This window comes from Aulonocara sp. 'chitande type north' Nkhata Bay, linkage group LG6 (genome assembly GCF_057382095.1).
Source record: "Aulonocara sp. 'chitande type north' Nkhata Bay isolate Kocher_YH1m ecotype deep benthic linkage group LG6, A_spYH_male_GT1.1, whole genome shotgun sequence".
In the NCBI taxonomy this organism is placed as follows: domain Eukaryota; kingdom Metazoa; phylum Chordata; class Actinopteri; order Cichliformes; family Cichlidae; genus Aulonocara; species Aulonocara sp. 'chitande type north' Nkhata Bay.
Window position 1 is genome coordinate 34,462,156 of NC_141349.1, and position 18,045 is coordinate 34,480,200.

General features: G+C 41.2%; 1 protein-coding gene across 2 annotated transcripts; it reads left to right on the forward strand.

The window, feature by feature from the left end:
• The first annotated feature begins 113 nt into the window (after positions 1–113).
• On the forward strand, positions 114–15,254 carry epn3b (epsin 3b). Of its 2 annotated transcripts, none has more exons than XM_086296503.1 (12): positions 114–410; positions 6,113–6,347; positions 6,519–6,677; positions 6,903–6,986; positions 7,126–7,423; positions 7,754–7,872; positions 9,145–9,231; positions 11,714–11,837; positions 11,937–12,107; positions 12,508–12,603; positions 13,028–13,321; positions 13,411–15,254. In XM_086296503.1, exons 2-12 carry the CDS (start codon positions 6,279–6,281, stop codon positions 13,701–13,703), a joined length of 1,794 nt encoding a protein of 597 aa, XP_086152629.1. In that variant the 5' UTR covers positions 114–410; positions 6,113–6,278; the 3' UTR covers positions 13,704–15,254. The 2 variants fall into 2 exon arrangements, with proteins under 2 accessions (XP_086152629.1, XP_086152628.1); XM_086296502.1 differs by having other exon boundaries at positions 6,292–6,347.
• The last annotated feature ends 2,791 nt before the right edge of the window (positions 15,255–18,045 follow it).

The window sequence follows — 18,045 nt, forward strand, 5'->3', positions numbered from 1 at the left end:
ATGCAAACGAGGCGCCCCCGTCCCCGCCTCTTTTTTTACGCTCACCCACGTGACCGCTGTGTGTGCTATGCGTCCCTGGCCTTGCCGGTGCTGTATGAGTGTGTGGACGGGGCTGCCTGAAGTGAGAGAGACTGTGAGAGAGCCGTGTGCTGTGGCTTATCCTTGTCCTATGCGGATTTTACCACTGACTGTCAGGCCGAGCGGCTCGCATCATCTAGGGCAGGCCCCCCGTTCAGACACCCCCTTTCAAAGATTCCTCAAAACGCGCACCGCTGGAGGATAATTGTGGTTGCCCTGCTTAGTCAGTTTTATTTCGGGGGAATATTATCGACGCTGAGGACTTGGGAGAGGAGAAAAGCGGAGAGGCGAGGATGCTCAGTGGGCAAGGCGAGAGATGAGCAGTGGGCATGGTAAGCTGCATGCTGTAGGGTTGATGATGGAGAGGGATATAGTTTCCCGAGGTTCTTGGAAAATTACTTTCCTCTTAAGTGAGTCCAAAAATTAATGCTATATGTAGTGCTATATATAATGTTGCGTTTCTGATGGAAGACAACTCCAGCAGCAGTTGGCTTTCCTCAGGAAGCTGCCTCACATGGCAGCCCGCACAGGGTTTCCACCGCAAGAGGGGGTGTGTTTGAGAGAGTGTGTGTGTGTTTGAGAGTGTGTGTGTGTGTGGGGGGGGGGCATCATGCAGACCAACCACGGGCCCCTTGTCCCCTCTCCTTTGCCCCCTGAAAAAAAATGTTGATTGCAGTGCTCGGGACTTTTCTGGGGGAAATGATGCCCGTTTCCGCTTACATTAATCTGAAGCTGTCTTTATCCCTAATCCACGCGATCATGCTTAATCTGACCTCCAATCTCAGCCTTGCTTTAAGGAGTTTTCGCCGTTTATTCCCAAACCTTGGACTCTAATATTCAGCTAGAAAAACACAGACGTTTTCACCTGTTTCAACAGCACGCATGCGCATCTACAGACGTGGCCGACGGAGTGACGTTCGTGTCTGAGCAATTTGACGCGTCAGATGGTCAAAGTTAATCACCCTAACTTGATTTTCTTTCTCCACGGGATAATTGTTCATTTTAATTAACATTTTAAAAATCGCTGATACATGCAGCTCTCACCTCCAGGAGCTGAACATCACAAATTCACTTTATGATGTAATCAAGTGAATACTCTGGGTACTGGTTCCAATTAAATGACTGAGAGGCTCAGGGAACTTTTGTTTGAGTTGTACCTGCAGATGAGCCATTTGGATATCGTGTATACTCTATGGATATGGATCTAATAATGGACCAATAGCCAAACCTCCAAAGTGCTCTTATTCATAGATTGCCCCTGTGCTGAGACTTAATCAGATATGTGCATTAGAAGTGAGCTGTACAGACTTATCTGGGAAATACTAAACTATACAAACCCCCTGCTCTTTGAAAATTGGGATTCATATATAAATCAAATGGTGTATGTTATAGCAGAGTTAGAAATGGGTAAATGTATTTGTTAGACTCATGAAACCTCCTCTCACCCGGCTCATCCTTTTGTCCAGGATTCCTTCCACTTACATGCTCTGAGAATACACACAGAGATATAATATTACTTCCACAATGTGAAGTTTCTGCTCTCAAATCTCCAGATAAGTTGATTTAAAGAACTGTGGTCTAAAACATCTCATGTAAGTAGAAAGCACCAGACTGCAATAACCTGTGCTTGTTGGTGCATATGTGTGTTTGTGGATCTGAGCTGAAGATGATTGTGCAGAAAGATGATACTGGTAAAGTTGCTGAGCATCACTTTCTTCTTTGTGCCCTTCGTTCTCACTCACTCCCTCTCTTCCTCTTGCACGTCCCTCTCAGACTCATCATCCTCTCAGAGTTTTGCTCTCTGTGTCCCTGCTGTGTGCATCTCATGTCCTCTGTGCTTCTGCTGATGTTGGCGTTTCAGCAGGAAAAGGCGTCCTGTGACTTGTTTCAGTCTTTGTGTACTGCTGTGCTACAGCAAAAGTTCAAATTAAACACAGCAGATTTGTGGATGGATTACTGAATGGTACTTACAGGTGCATGTCCAGCTGCCCAGTAGGTCAGTGTCCACATCAGAGTCCTTGTACTGGGAGTTCCAACTTACTATGTAATTTTATTTTTTTTATTTAATACAATTATTAAATATAAGAATATGTTGGATCGAAGTACATTTCTACTTAGGGAAGACATCATTTGAATGATATAATCTTGTTTTATTTTCAAATTATGTGTCACCATATTTTTGAAATATTTTTAAGCAGCAAAATGATACAGAAAGAGATACTAGAAATATTTTACTAAAAATATTTAATACCACCCAACTATTATTAAAAAATGTTTTAATATCTATATATGTTGTTTGGTGTTCATTTTAATACCCTAACATACCAAATATTTATATGTAAAGGATATAGGAAATTATATTATATATTGGTATTAAAATAGAAGTCCCTAAAAGTCTAATTGCAAGCAGGGCGACGGCTTTATGGCTTTAAGGAAACTCTTTTGTTTCATAACATAACTATAGCATAAATTAATTAATAACTAACCTATCTCAGAAGATATAAAAGCTTTGATTTGGCAGAGTTATACAGTTTTGCTCTGGATACCCTTACTGTCGCAACCCCAAAGGGGATTTGTGTCTTCACTTGGAAGCAATCCAAATATCTTTGGCGTGCCAAGCAAATGTGTTAACCACTACATCATTATCCTCGTGTGCTATTGCTCACTATCATTACCTCGGAATCAAATAATAAAACGTCCAGCTGTGTATATATTTATTTAAACAGTGTTTTACTTATATAACACCTTGTTATTGCATTGCTCAGCAATCTGTTATAAAAAATAGTTTTCCATCATAGTATTAGAAGAAAATTTGTGTGCTTTGTCTAGTATATATTACATTATAGTCACCCAAGGACACTGTACAGAGCAAATAAGACAGGCATAAAAACAGGAAATAAACACAATAATAAAAGAAAGTTTAAGAGCATGGAGAAGTTATATAGAGTATGCTATCTTGAACAGGTGGGTTTTGAGGGTGGACTTAAAAAGAGGAATTGAAGTGATGTTTCAGAGGTCAGAGGGTAGGGAATTCCAAAGTCGAGGGGCAAAGCGACTAAAAGCCCTGCCCCCCGTGGTAATAAGACGAGAGTAAGGAACAGAAAGGAAAAGAGAAGAGAAGGATCTGAGGCACCGGGATGGGATGGAGATCTGTACCAAATCAGAAAGGTATGTAGGGAAAGAGAATTGATAGCCTTAAATGTATAAAGGAGTATTTTAAAATTAATGTGAATTGTTTTTCTGAATTGCTTATTACCAGTGTTTATGGTAATATGGTTCTGGTAAGTTTTTATGTAACTTTTATGTCAGAAGATGCATTTCGGTTAAATCTATAACCTCTTTTATGAGAGTGACCAGGCCAAAATATAGATAGCAGCACAATTAACAGGGTTGATGACATTGCAGTCATAGATAGAATAATTTATATAATATTCTAAATAAATTACAAAATTATGAAGCCTGAATATTAGTTATTAAATATTTGCCACAAGGGGGATAATAAACTTGGAGGCACGCACATCTGGCTATGTGTTCTGTGTTTTTTTGGCTGCTTTTATAAGACATTGTAAGGTGAAGACCCCGCTGTATTCAGGAGAAAACCCCAACAATCAGATGACCTCCTATGTGCAAGCAGTTTGCAACAGTGGGAAGGAAAAAGTCCCTTTTCAGCAGAACCAGGCTCAGACAGGGGCAGTCCTCTGCTGTGACTGGTAGGAGGATGACGGCAAAGAAAAAAGTAAAAGTGAGCATAGTGAGACAGAACAAAATACAGAAAATACAGTAGAGACAAACATTTAATGACATGCCTCAGTAGTATGTAAACATAATAAAAGTGGTGAGTGTAGAAAAAGAGCTCAGTGCATCCACTGAAGTCCTACGGTAGTCAAAACCCATGGTTCCTGGTCACCTGATCAAGCCCTAGCTATAATCTTGGTCCAAAATGGTAAATGGCCTGTATTTGTATAGCGCTTTATAGTCCCTAAAGCGCTTTACACAACTAGTCATCCACCCATTGGTGATGGCAAGCTACATTGTAGCCACAGCCACCATGGGGCACACTGACAGAGGCAAGGCTGCCAGACATTGGCGCCACCAGGCCCTCTGACCACCACCAGTAGGCAACAGGTGAAGTGTCTTGCCCAAGGACACAACGACTGAGACTGTCCGAGCCGGGGCTCGAACCACCAACCTTCCGATTACAAGGCGACCTCCCAACTCTTGAGCCACAAGCACCACTAATCAAAGTTTTAATTCTAGTCTTAAAAACAGAGAGAGGCCTGAAACCTGAAGGTTCTGCCTCCTATCCTACTTTTAGAAACTGTAGGAACTACAAGTAGCCTACAGTCTGAAAGCATTGAGATAACATGATACTATGAGGTCTTTAAAATATGATGGGCTCTGATTTTTCAAGACTATAAAGGTTTCAAACCTTTAAAGTCTTGAATTTAAAAGAAGAAAATTATTGTGATGTATTTCAGACGTGCACTATTGTAGTTTAGTCATCTGGCCTCATAGATACATATAGTTGGGTATCAACTACATAGGAGTAAAAATGTATGTAGTGTTTTCTAATAATTATTTCTAAAGAAAATGTGTAATGTACGAATGTATGTCAACAGTTGTCACTGACAGAAATGTATTACAATCCATACTGTTATGACAACTCATTTAAATAGAAAAAAACACACACAGGTAAAGGCAGGTTGCGTTTTTTTTTTCTGACTTATATTCTTAAGATAATTATCATAAACACAGAAATAGGTGATCACATGTGATCATACCCTCTGGCGATCTTCTTACCAGCACTGAACTGGGATGGACACTCATCTGTATTGTGGAAAGTTTTCGTCTCTCTCTGGCAGTTATGGATCTTTGATCAGCACGTTTCTTTATGGTATAAAGACAAAGGATACATATTTGATTGCCACATCTGGCCAATGTATTCAAACACTAAGAAACTCAAAGGTTTACCTTGTCATTAGAGGGATTTTTTTAAAAGTATATTTTCTGTCATCTGACAATTTAGTGAGTTGAAGACAGATGAAAAGAGATTTAATTTAGGGGGGGTCACCCTAGCTCAGCTTTGGTTTAGTAGGTTAATTACGTTCTGTGTCAGTGGAAGCTTATAGTCGCTGGCAGAGGGAAATGTATCACAGGAACCCTTAATGATCAATTCCCCCATGTCCTTTGTGAAATACGAATTTGGAAGAGCAAATTGGGTTGCAAGTGTGTGTCTACGCGCACACAGACTGTGCACGGTGGCCTGAATAATATAAGCTACCAAGTAGCTTCATCAAACACCTGAGTGCCAGAGTTTTAGTATGACCTACTTCTCCATAACGGGGCACAAACTAGAAACCGCTCTGTCAGTCATTGTTTACATTGTCATTTCACTGTTCTCTAATTGACACAGACAACAAAGAAATTGCTTTTAAGTTAGCTTGTTGATTTAGTGGTGATGGTCAAGTTAGAGGGCAGCGTCAGTCTGTTGATGGTTTTCTTGATACATTATTGGTGATTTCTGATTGAGTCAGCACATATGAAACGGTGAAATCAATGACTATGGAAGTACACAAATGCAACAATAGCAGCAACTGCTCCACTAGCTTTACAAATGTCCAGCCACTGTGTACAACATATAAAACTGGATCTGGTCTGGAAATCACTCAAAGTCCTCATCTATCATCATGAAAGGTCCACTGAAGGTGTGGAGAGAAGCACACCACCAGGAGAGTGGGTAGCGCCACTATACACACAATACAGCAGGCATCAGTGACAACAAACAGAGCATTACGTAAATTAGAGACAGCATCAAGGGAGGAGCTTGGCGGGTTGCAAAGCAGCTTGCATATGTGGAAAGGCAGCTAAAATAACAACATATTTGAGATTTGATGATTGGATGTGTACAAGCCCAAGACGAGGGCTGCATTATGTTTCTGCATCAACCAGGGCAGATCGAGAAAGACGTAAAAGTACTTCATAAAAGTCATACTGTTCATACTTTTTATATATCATCTTCATTTCTTTCTTACAGGGGCATCTTACAATTCCCGACAGAAAAGAGGAGCCTTCACTGGCATAGCTACCTCCCCACTCTTCCCCTCCTCCCATCCACATTTCCCTCTTCTCCCCCATTCTTAAACCGTTGACCGTTTGTTTATCGCCTTCTCTCCCTCCATATTTCCCCATCATCTGTCACCATGACAACCTCAGCCCTGCGCAGGCAGGTGAAGAATATTGTACACAACTATTCAGAAGCAGAGATCAAGGTATTGTATTAAATGTGCTATCTTCTTCGAGTGTCACTGTTTATTAGTCATATTAGATTAAAAACAAAAAGTCTGTGCTTCTTTCACTGCTGACCATCATACAGATAAGCACTTGAGATCTCTCAGACGTAAAACATAAATGGATGTTATTCCTGTGCTGCCAACGTGCAGGTTCGTGAGGCCACCTCAAACGATCCATGGGGGCCATCCTCGTCTCTCATGTCAGAGATTGCTGACTTAACCTTCAATGTGGTGGCGTTTGCTGAGGTCATGGGTATGGTGTGGAAGCGCCTCAATGACAGCGGCAAGAACTGGAGACATGTCTACAAGGTGATTTCATGAAAAGACATGAGTGTTGTTGTTTAATCTGACTTTGTAAACTGTAGCTTCTCTGTACTTGTTGGCCATCCACCGACACTCACTAGCTCCACTGAATAACAGTCATGCATCTTTAAATTTTGTTCTTCTGGATGAAAATGTCAGTTGTAATGTGCACAATATGTTGACTACAAAAAGTATTTGGGAATAAATGTGCTAATCGTGATTTGACTCCAGGCCCTGACACTGTTGGATTACTTGCTGAAGACAGGATCAGAAAGGGTGGCCCAGCAGTGCCGTGAGAATGCGTTCACTATTCAGGTATTGGAGTGCAACAAAAAGAGCTGATTGATCATTGTTTATTGATCACATCATGTTAACCACAACCCTGCGTCTGTTCAGCTAGCTAAATTTTATACTTAAAAAAAACTCACTGTGATGTCTTTTGTGTGTGGTTCAGACCCTGCGCGACTTTCAGTATGTGGATCGTGATGGCAGAGACCAGGGGGCCAACGTAAGGGAAAAAGCACGCCAACTGGTCTGCCTCCTTCGGGACGAGGAGCGGCTGCGCCAGGAGAGGAGTCAAGCCCTTAAGACCAAGGAGCGAATGGCTGGTGGAGGCAGTGGAGGGGGTGGAGGTGTTTATGGAGGTATACCCCCAGCGTATCACCCAGGCAGACGCACAAGTCAGCCCAGCATGGCTGTGCTATACGGGGAGGAATTCAGTCGCTCCAGAGGCTCTCCGTCTTCCTTTAACTGTGAGTATTGTGAGTAAACTGTGAGTAAACTTATCTGGAACACTAACCGCCTTCTATTGTATGATAGCAAGTTGCGAATAAATAGATCAAGAGTTAAAAATACACATTTAAATTCAGGATCATTGCCGCATCCCTAATTAAATGTTTTTTGCGCTGTCACCCAGCACTTTGGACAACCACATGGATTATCAATACTGCAGCGTAGGCCTGAAAATATTCAAATGAGCCCCATACTTTGTGTGCTTCTTGTCTTTCTGGAACATCATCATCCCCACATCAATCGTTTCTCCTAACTCGGTCTTATTCCATTCTCCCAAAATCTCTCCGCAGCTTCGTCCTCGTCTCCTCGAGCCGCTTCAGACCTGGAGCAGGCTCGACCTCAGACCAGTGGGGAAGAGGAGTTACAGCTCCAGCTGGCTTTAGCCATGAGCAGGGAGGAGAGTCAGAAGGTAAAACAACACACAACAATACACATACACACACACACGCACGGTATGATAATGTGGATGTCCTCAGGTGTAGCTCCTGTCCACATATACACACAAATAAGTCCTCTGTATTCAGTGCCTCTTGATGATTCCAGTAATGAAAATGAAAATGTTGCAAACATTTTGAACATTCGCCCACCTTCAGCTAGCCCTTCCTTCCCCTGTTACCATAGAGACAGATGGAGACACAGAACTACAGACTGCTCAAAGCCTTAGCCTAACGGAGCATGTGCAGGTACACACAGAAACACACCTCAGAGCTTAAAGTAAGCAATTATTAAATATTGTGTGTCTTTTTGTGTATTTGACGACATGGCTCATATGCTTTTACTGAGATTTTCCTGGTATTTTTAAAATGTAACATTAATTTGATATTTCTTTTGTCATTTGCATTTTTTTAGTTATTCGTCTTTGTTCTAATGTATACATTTTCTCGGCCATTAAAGGTACAAACTGAGAGCATGATTTTCAGCTACATTAGCTAAGCACCTCCAGTCTCTTTGACTAGAGGCTGTCATTTGTGCTGTGCACCTGGTGCCAGTGAACCAACAGGCACAAACTTTACATTTTACATGACAGCTCCCTCATTTGGAGAATAAAGAAGAAGCACATTATCCAAAAATAAAACACTGAAAATTAAGTGGAACGTAATTGACTTGACAAGATGCGGGGAATGAAATTAATAAATGGCAAATTTAAAGGGAAAATAGAGTTAGGACGCATTACTGTGATGTAAATAAATATGGAAGCAAATTTAAACAGAAATACAATTAAGTTGCATTTTATAAATTGATTAACGCTTACATTTATTTTTTAACACTGTTTTTGCACATTTAGTGTATTTTGAGTCATTCATTCGTGCGTTTCTTTATTTTGAATTTTTGGCAGTTACAGTCCTGAATAATGGCGATCTCACTAACCCTCTTCTTCCTTTTCTCCAGCTTTTACCACCTGTCTCCTTATCAGGAGATATCATCTCATATGATTTTTCATACAAGTACTGCTTCAACTCTCATGTGTAATTTTGGAAGATTTTCTCTCTGCTTTGCGCTTACCCAGCTTCTGCTCTTTGTAAACTAAATATTTCAACAGTACAAAACAGCCACCAGTGCCGCGTTCGGTCTGCTGGGCCAAGCAGCAGAAAAGTGTTTAACCAATGCCAGTTTTTGTGTGCGGGTCTGCACTCATTGCCACGATGGTAATGCTGATGATGTCACAATACCGCCCCTGCAGGAGCAGCGCTGTCGCCAAGGAGACGAGTCACTGTTACAGAAGGCCCTGGATGAGAGCCGGAGAGAGAGCCAGTCAGAGACGCACGAGGTGAGTTCAAAAATGTGTCTGTATACAATGGATGCCATGTGTGTGGGTACATGCATGGAACATGAGTGTGAATTTGTATGAAAAGGTGGGCGGATGCATTTGTAGGTGGTTGCTGGCAGGCATTTGGAGAAAGAAGTTGAATATAGGCTGCAGACTACGAGGCAGGGATGGACAACAAGCCTAAAAATAAAATAAAATAAACAACAAAACAGCCTTATGATCGAGTGTTGAGAGAGAGACAATAGAAAGCTGAGAGAAGAGAAAGAGGTGCTTGCTGAATGATAATGACTCTGTCGTGTCTAACCTTGAGCTCAGCATGACATTTCCCTGAAAGCATACTTCTTATCTTGTAGCACATCAGCTCCTTTACTCATTGGCCTGTCAACAAGCCAATCAGAGTCAGCTGCAGTCTTATGTAAAGGTTCCCAAGCCTTGTAACTGGTCTAAAAGTAGGATAGGAGGCAGAACCTTCAGGTTTCAGGCCTCTCTCTGTTTTTAAGATTAGAATTAAAACTTTGATTAGGGGCGATCGTGGCTCAAGAGTTGGGAGTTCGCCTTGTAATCAGAAGGTTGGCGGTTCGAGCCCCGGCTTGGACAGTCTCAGTCGTTGTGTCCTTGGGCAAGACACTTCACCCGTTACCTACTGGTGGTGGTCAGAGGGCCCGGTGGCACCAGTGTCCGGCAGCCTCACCTCTGTCAGTGCGCCCCAGGGTGGCTGTGGCTACAATGTAGCTTGCCATCACCAGTGTGTGTGTGAATGGGTGGATGACTGGTTGTGTAAAGCGCTTTAGGGACTAGTAAATGATCGAAATCACTGTTATGCCATCACATGAAAAATAGAGGGAAAAGGGGAAAAGTTAACCTCTAAATGGCTCTTTCACTGACAAAATCTTAAGATTTTGTGTTTAGCATAAAAGATACTAAATATAAGTATACTTTATTAGAAAAGTCAGTTTGTTTTAACTACCTCCTTAAAAAAATTAAAACTTACATAAGTTTTCTCTTAAGCCTGTTTTCAGTGTGATTGCACTGGGGCCCTGTCTGCACTTTGTGACCGATTATGTTGAACATTGAACTCTATTGAACAGATTCTCGTGAAAGCGGCCCTCTAGTGTCAAATTGGAATTTACAAAAAGCAAAACCCTTCTTTGTGTGGAGCAGAAATGTAAACACATAAACCTGACATTTCTTTCTGCTACCTTTCAATTTTCACATGCAACAATCTGATATGAACATATTTGAAATAATTAAAACTGAAAACTGAAAAGCAAAACTAAGAGCAGTGAGAAAATAAGCTTGACTGACTTACAAAGTCAGGAATCATAGTTCAAGCAGTAGATCATATGTCGCCATATTTGTGTGAAATGGCAGTGATGACTTGTGTTTTTTATGCCATTTCAGTTTTTTAAATTAAAAACAAAGTAGGTGTTTGTTTCCATGTTCTAACTCACATTTCCTCTTAACATGGCATTACAATGCAGGTTCAGCCCAGTATGATATAGTTTTACCACATGGGCAGGGTCTGAAAGATAACATAGAAGCTTCATTTGATGCTTTTCTGTGAGCAGAAATAGAAATTTCTCTGTAGGTAGATATCTTCCTGTTTACTGTCCTGTAGGATTCTCTTCTGCAACTGCTGTGCTGCAGAGTGGTCTCTAAACAGTACAACCTGAGAAATTTATGAAACGATGACACCGTTTCTGAATGACCTCAAGCAATTTTCATTTCATTATATAATGTACGCTCATTACAACATACATAAAGCACAAACACCAGATGCAAGATGCAGATGCTGTGGTGGATCTTATTAATAAATTATACTCTACAGTAATAGAGCAATGGACTGTGTAACGCAGAAGGGCGTCAGAAATTATCATAGCAATTGTAAATGTGTGTTTTCAGCAGCAGCAGCAGTGAAACATAACTGCAAAGAAACATTTTCAAGTGAGCTACAGTAAGCTCTTTATTGGTAAGGGAATAAACAGAGCAGCAGATTCAGTCTGACTTTAGGAAGTTGCCATTGTTCTGTGAATACCATGGATCTTTTCTTTTCATGAGTTAATACCAAAAAGCAGATCTGTGTTTGTCTTTTTTTGGAACACTGAATAGATTTCTCTTCCCAGAAAAAAACATTATATTTCAGTAGAGCTGAAAATTGCAACAGATCAATAACTCTTAACTGGAACACCAGCAAGTGCACATTTCTGTACTTTCAGTGTACAATAGTTTCTTACTCAGTTTGACTCTCAGATATTTACATAACACATTTTTACTCAGACAATTCATTTAACTTCATTTGAATACAAAGTGAAATCATTAGTGTTAATACAGTTGTCAGTGGATTTTACAGTCACACTGACTCTGTGAGTTCTCCGGCTGTCCTCAGTAGGATTGGGTGCTTTGAATGTTTCTCATTAACTTACACAAACCTGGAAACAAATAAGACAATGTTTGATCCTGAGATGTTTTCCTTTGCTTGTAGTCTGCCATGTTGGATCTAGTGGACATATTTGGATCCTCATCTGAGCCCCCTCTGCCACCTAGTGACCCTTGGAACTCTGCTAAGCCCACCAGTAACGTCTCTTCTGACCCGTGGGACTCTGTAGGTAGGTGGATCATCACAGACAAATCACATGAACATCAGTGTGATGCAAGAGTGCATTCAAAACAGCAGCTTCAAAGTGAATCTTTTCTCTCCCTAACAGCAGTCCACTCAAGCACTCCTGTGATTGGTAGCCCCTGGACAGCCCCTCCCTCCTCCAACAACACATCCAATCCTTGGGCTCCTTGTACCAACTCACGCACAGACCCATGGGAAGCAGCACCTGCTTCCTGCAGTCCTGTCAATCATGCGTGGGACAGCCCAACAGATGGAGGTGCTTTCATTAGGACACACACACACACAGTCGTGTTTTCATATCTTTGTGGGGACATCTAATTGACATAATGCTTTCCCTAGCCGCTTACCCTAACCATCAAAAATGAACCCTAACCATAACCTAATTGTAACCCTGACACTAAAACCACATTTTCACTCTCACAAATGCCTTCAAACTCGTGGGGACGGGTTTTTGTCCCCATAAGGGCTGTTGGTCCCCACAAGTATAGTAACGTTCCAAGTTTTCGTCCCCACAAAGATATGTAAACCTAGTACACACACACACACACACACACACACACACACACACACACACACATATATATATATATTGATTGTTTTAATCCAAAAACATAAGCACTTCTGCTGTTTTCATTGATTCTCATTTTTCCGTGCAGATGCTGATGGGACGGATCCATTCGCTGCACATGAAGAAGAGAAACCTAAACAGGAGATTCCCGCAGTGTCCTCACCTCAACCTGCAAGTCCCACAGGTACTATTGTACATAAAAGAGAGAACTGTGGGCTTTACTGTAAGATGAAATCATGACAGAAGCGACTTATATGGTGTACCACGGGTGGTTGTAGTAAGAATAACATCATGCAATATGATCTTTGTTATACCTGTGATACCTGTGATATTTTGTACTTTTAGAGGTACTATGGCTTGTCACTGGGGTGGTACCGTTCAAAGTAATGCCATGGCACTTTTTTCTGCTCTTGTAGTTTATTACCTACAAGAGATGGGTTTTGAACTTTTCGTGACAATTTTGTAGCTCTGAAAGTTTAAATCTCACAGAAACTCTTTGTTTTGTTTTTTTTTGTTGTTTTTTTTTTCATTTGTACAACATTTAACATTATGTAATATTATCGTTCATCAAAATCTAATTTTAAAATCCTTTTTTCTGCCTTGTGAAGATGCAGAGTTGTTTGGGACAAAACCAGAGTCTGACCCATTTTCTGGTCTAGACTCCAAGCAGGACCCATTTGGAACGGAGCCACCAGTGAAACCCCAGGTAAACGGACGAGATTCAGCCAGCCCGGAGATGTTTGACCTGTCACGGCTAGCACCCCCGCTCAGTGCCCCGGCTACACGTGTGTGTCGGACTCCAGAGGCTTTTCTGGGACCTACGGGGGCCTCGCTGGTGAATTTAGACACTCTGATACCCCCCAACCCCCCTACAAAGACGCACAATAACCCTTTCCTCTCAGGTAAAACACCATTTTAAATTTACATACAGAAATATTACTGTGATATTGTTAGTTTTAAGTTTTTCAGTGGCACAATTTTGTCTTCACAGGTCTGAGCGCACCATCTCCTAACAACCCATTTCACTGCGACCAGCCTCGCCTCACCCTCAACCAAATGCGACCGTCCTCCACGTCCCCACTGCCCCCCCACATGCTGTCCTACAGCCCGTCGCTGCCCCTTCCACTGCTCCACCAGCCTCCCATCCTCCCCTCTTCTTTCACACAACCTCCTGCTGGACTCCTGGACCTTCCCTCTAACCTCCCACAGCCCCTGCTTCCCCTTTCTCCACGACCAGCACCCCGCACTCAGTCACAAACACACAGTCACAACCCTTTCCTCTGAGACTCTAACATCTTGCAAGCTCTGGTCTGCAGAGAGAGACAGAACTGACTCTTTTTGGGTTAATCTATGCTAACTGCAATGAGACTAGTTTAAGCGAGCCTGAACTGGGTCCTGGTCTGATGTCATTGTGCACACTTGAAGTAGACTCGGATGGGATGTATTTGTGTCTGTGTAAGGACACAACAGCTGCTACTTAACCTGAACTCTTGAAGAAAAGCTCGCTCACGCACACACACACCTATACATGCACTCAGGCGCACTTTAGGGTGCACAGACACAACAAACATGTACACTGCACCAAACTAACAGGGTGTATCTCAACAGTCCCTCTAATGCCTTTTCCCCATCAAAAGAGACAACTCCAAGTATCTTTTCAATCCTGAACTTTTCCTTTAAAAGCCTGGGATGAAGCCACACTCTTTGATTGTCTACGAAGCTTCACCAGGATCCTTACCGCTGCTGCTTCACCGACAAAAGCATGAATGCCTTCCCCACCCAGGATTCCAAACTACGCTACTCTCTTGAGCACCTGAGATGAGCTCTTCAAATAAATCCTATTTTTTCAACAAGTTGACATCTAGAGCTTTCTGTCACTTGAGAAAGTCCAAAAGTGTGGTACTGTAAGATTTAAGAAAGCATAGACAAGAACTAATCAATTCCCTCCCACCTTTACATTATAATATATATTTTGCATTGCCTTGCTGCCTTGCAATCTCAATAGCATCTGATCCTAAGTTAGCTTGGTTATTTATCTTTCAAAATAAGAAGCCTCAACATGATCCTGATGGATTCAAAACTGGACTAGCCTAGCCTAAGTTCAATTGTACAATCTGGCACTAAAGTGATCACTTCTTTAACCCCCCCCCCCCCCCCCCGTGCCTGTCTCTACATCTTACCCACCATGCATTCTTAACCAGTGCATGCTAGCACTAGTTAGGGGAGGGGTGTACAACTAATTTCCCCCACAGGCAACATGAGAAACTGAGACTGTTTGGAGGAATGTACCGATAAGCCAAACTCAGTTCTGCTGGGAAATAATGTCAACTCTGTATATGCTTATGGGGCGCAGCCCTTCACAACAGTCCCGATTACTCATGTGGCCCTTTGGGAAAATGAATTGGCCACCCTGAATTAGGAGGACCTCAGGGAGACTGCCCCTCTTTCAATGCGATTCAACCTCACTAAATAGAAAAGTATTTGACTTTAAATATAAACAGGAGAATAGGTGATTTTATTTTTTTCTGATTAAAAAACGATGGGAGGATGAGAATATATACAAGGAAGCAAGGAGATGTGGCGGAACAGATCTAAATGAAGTTATTACAGATTATAGAACAATTCATTGAGCTGTAGCTCCTCTTCTCCTCTGCTCCTTGTTCATGTCAGTGTTAGGAACAAGAGAATCTGAGATGAATAAGAGATGTTTGGTCATTACTGCACTGAACCTGGACTTGAATGTGAAATGCCTGCCTATAAATACACACAGGCTTAGTACATATGTATTTAACAGAATGATAATGCTGTATTATTAACTATTATACCAATAAATTGATGGTGTTTGCATTATAATTTCTGAAGTATTGTCTTTTTTTTTGTATAACCCCTTTTTTGAACTATGACCACTAGATGGCAGTGCTGTGTAAGACGGTTTTAATGCCCTGCATGTTTTGCAGCAATGCAGTCTGGGCAACATCACCCCTGGGATATAAGACAGATAGGGTTACTTGTCTGGTAGTCAGCACACTTGAAGTTCCAAGAAGCAGTTCAAACATTTCACGGTAATCACCGTGTTGATTGTTGCACCATAGCAGCTGATCTCTAGCCATGTGCAAACAAGCTTTTAATCCAACCAAACATCTTACTTGTTGCACATAAATTTATGTAAGGAACTGATTAACTCTATTAATCATCTAGCTTTCAGAAGATGTTTGCAAAGATCTTTTCATATGTACAATTTAATCTACACATGCATCAAGAAGAAACTGTAAAGAAATCGATTCCTCACACTGTAGTTTGTTAACATTTTTAAAACAAGACATCAGAACCCTGAAAATTAGACTTTTAGTGTCACAGGCAGGTCTTTGGACTGCCTTTGCTCGGAGAAAAATCTGAGGGGTGTTATGAAATGAGAGGGAAAGTTATATTTCCATATTAAGGTTCTGCTATCATTAGATATTTTCCATTTATTACCCATTCATAATGGTATTTGTCAGCTTCCTATCTGCATGGCTCCAAGATCAATTAAAACAACTAAAAGGGCTTTCTTGCAAACTCTCAATCGGTCAAATATCTGGGTTTCCAAAAGTGAAACTAAATGAATCGAGAAAATCCAATCATGCCTGTACACCCAGAAACACTCGCACACTTCCCTTTCTCTTTAATGTCTGGCATTTCTGTCCAAACAAAATCAAGTGCAGTCTGATCACAGATCTAAACAGCTGCAGTCTCAACCTTCTGATACAGTAAATCAACTGGTGTGCACATTTGATATCGTTAGCTTCATAGCATAATTGCCTAAGTCATTTGACTAAGTCAATGACTTAGGCACTTATGCTATGAAGCTAACGAATACAACATTGCCATGTGGTGTTGATTTGGTGAAGGCAGGGGTGGGGGGTAAACAGGCAGCAGTGAGTGATTGTGGGAACAGTTGCAAGTGTGAGTGAAGACTGTGCTCTAATGCAAAAGTACCGATTAGGTTCTTAGAGACCTTGTGGGCCTGCATTGCAAGGAAATAGATAAACTTCACTTCCAGCCAGTACATAACCTCTGCTTGAACCTCTAATTGTGTTTTAGTTAATCTTGCATGAGTCACTACGACTATCTATCTCTATCAGTCAGAAATTAATATCTGCCTTGCTTCATAACCTCCAGCGCAACAGTCTAGTAAAGATAAATAAGACTGCCATTTGCAGAGAGAAATAAGAGACTGATTACACATACAGGCACGCATCCATAAGAGCAAACGGTCATTGTCGCAGGTGTGGGCCTACTGGTGTTGGCCAGAGGGGCGGATGGCGCGATATGGCAGCCTCGCTTCTGTCAGTCTGCTCCAGGGCAGCTGTGGCTACAACCATAGCTGCCTCCACCAATGTGTGAATGCCAGAGTGAATGAATAGTGGCATTGTAAAGCGCTTTGGGTGCCTTGAAAAGCGCTATATAAATCCAATCCATTATTATTATTATTATTATTATTATTATTATTATCTGTGCATTGAGTCTAAATGTTATCTAAATTCCACTTATCATACATTAAAAAAATAATTCCTGGTTTGGACCTCATCTGATGACACTAGCTGTTGTTCCTGGCCTGCAGTGAAGCAGCTGTCCAATTTAAAGGATCATTCAGAGTTATAGATTAAGCTAAGCCTGACTGAGATGTTACAGTAACATGGGAACAATTAGTCTCAGCACGTGCACATAAACACAGTGTGTATTCACTTAAAACAGTTTTTTAAACGACATCCTGTCCATGCAATGCCCTGATTAAGGAGGACCGTGTGTGTGCAATAAAATTCAGAACTTCATTAAAAATTATCTCAGGACATTAACCAGAAGAGGAAGGCAGTTTATGTCTTCATAAAGTGGATAATATACAAGTTAAGCAGCTTGGTTCCTCTAGGCTTTTCTCTTTTTATTGCTCATGAATGGTTTTATCAGTGCACAAAAAGAACAAATGAGGATTATTTTGAGAATAACAAGGGGGTTTAGCAATCTATACAGTGGAAGTGAAGCTAATGTGTAACAGAGTTTAGATATCATGACTTCAGCATCACTAATTCCTATACACACAGACAATCTTCCCTTGTGATTCTGTTACTTTTGAAAATAAAAACTATGATATAAAACAATGGCCCATCCTGTTTTTCTGTCTGCTCACCAAGACAAACATCCCATGCTATGGCTGCCAACATTAACATGAAAAACACACTGATCTGGTCCCTATTCAACATGAGAGCTAAGAGCTGCACAGTTGTATGTCATCAGTGCTGAGTCTGACCAAACAGAACAAAGAAGCCAGAACGACACACCCAGCTGTTTACTTTAGTGAGTTATAGGGATAAATCTTCTTCCATTTACTTGAAAATAAAATTTTAAGATACTAAGATACTACAAACAACGCATCGGTGACATTAGCAGAGTGTATGACTTAGTCTTTTATTGTGCCAAGAACAAATCAAGCATGAGGCACGGTTGTGCTTTAAATTAAAACGATGATGAAATTTGTTTTATAAACATTTAAAGTCATTTTAATTACCTGATAATGTATGTATTATTAGTTGATTTAAAGGATTGGGTCCTGATAGATAGATAGAATTTTTTTAAATTTATTACTTTACTA

What these genes read in the sequence shown, in the direction of transcription:
- epn3b (XM_086296502.1), top strand. An exon ending in GCCAGTCAGAGACGCACGAG is followed by an intron (nt 9,232 to 11,713) that starts GTGAGTTCAAAA and finishes CTTTGCTTGTAG; the next exon opens with TCTGCCATGTTGGATCTAGT. An exon ending in TCAACCTGCAAGTCCCACAG is followed by an intron (nt 12,604 to 13,027) that starts GTACTATTGTAC and finishes TGCCTTGTGAAG; the next exon opens with ATGCAGAGTTGTTTGGGACA.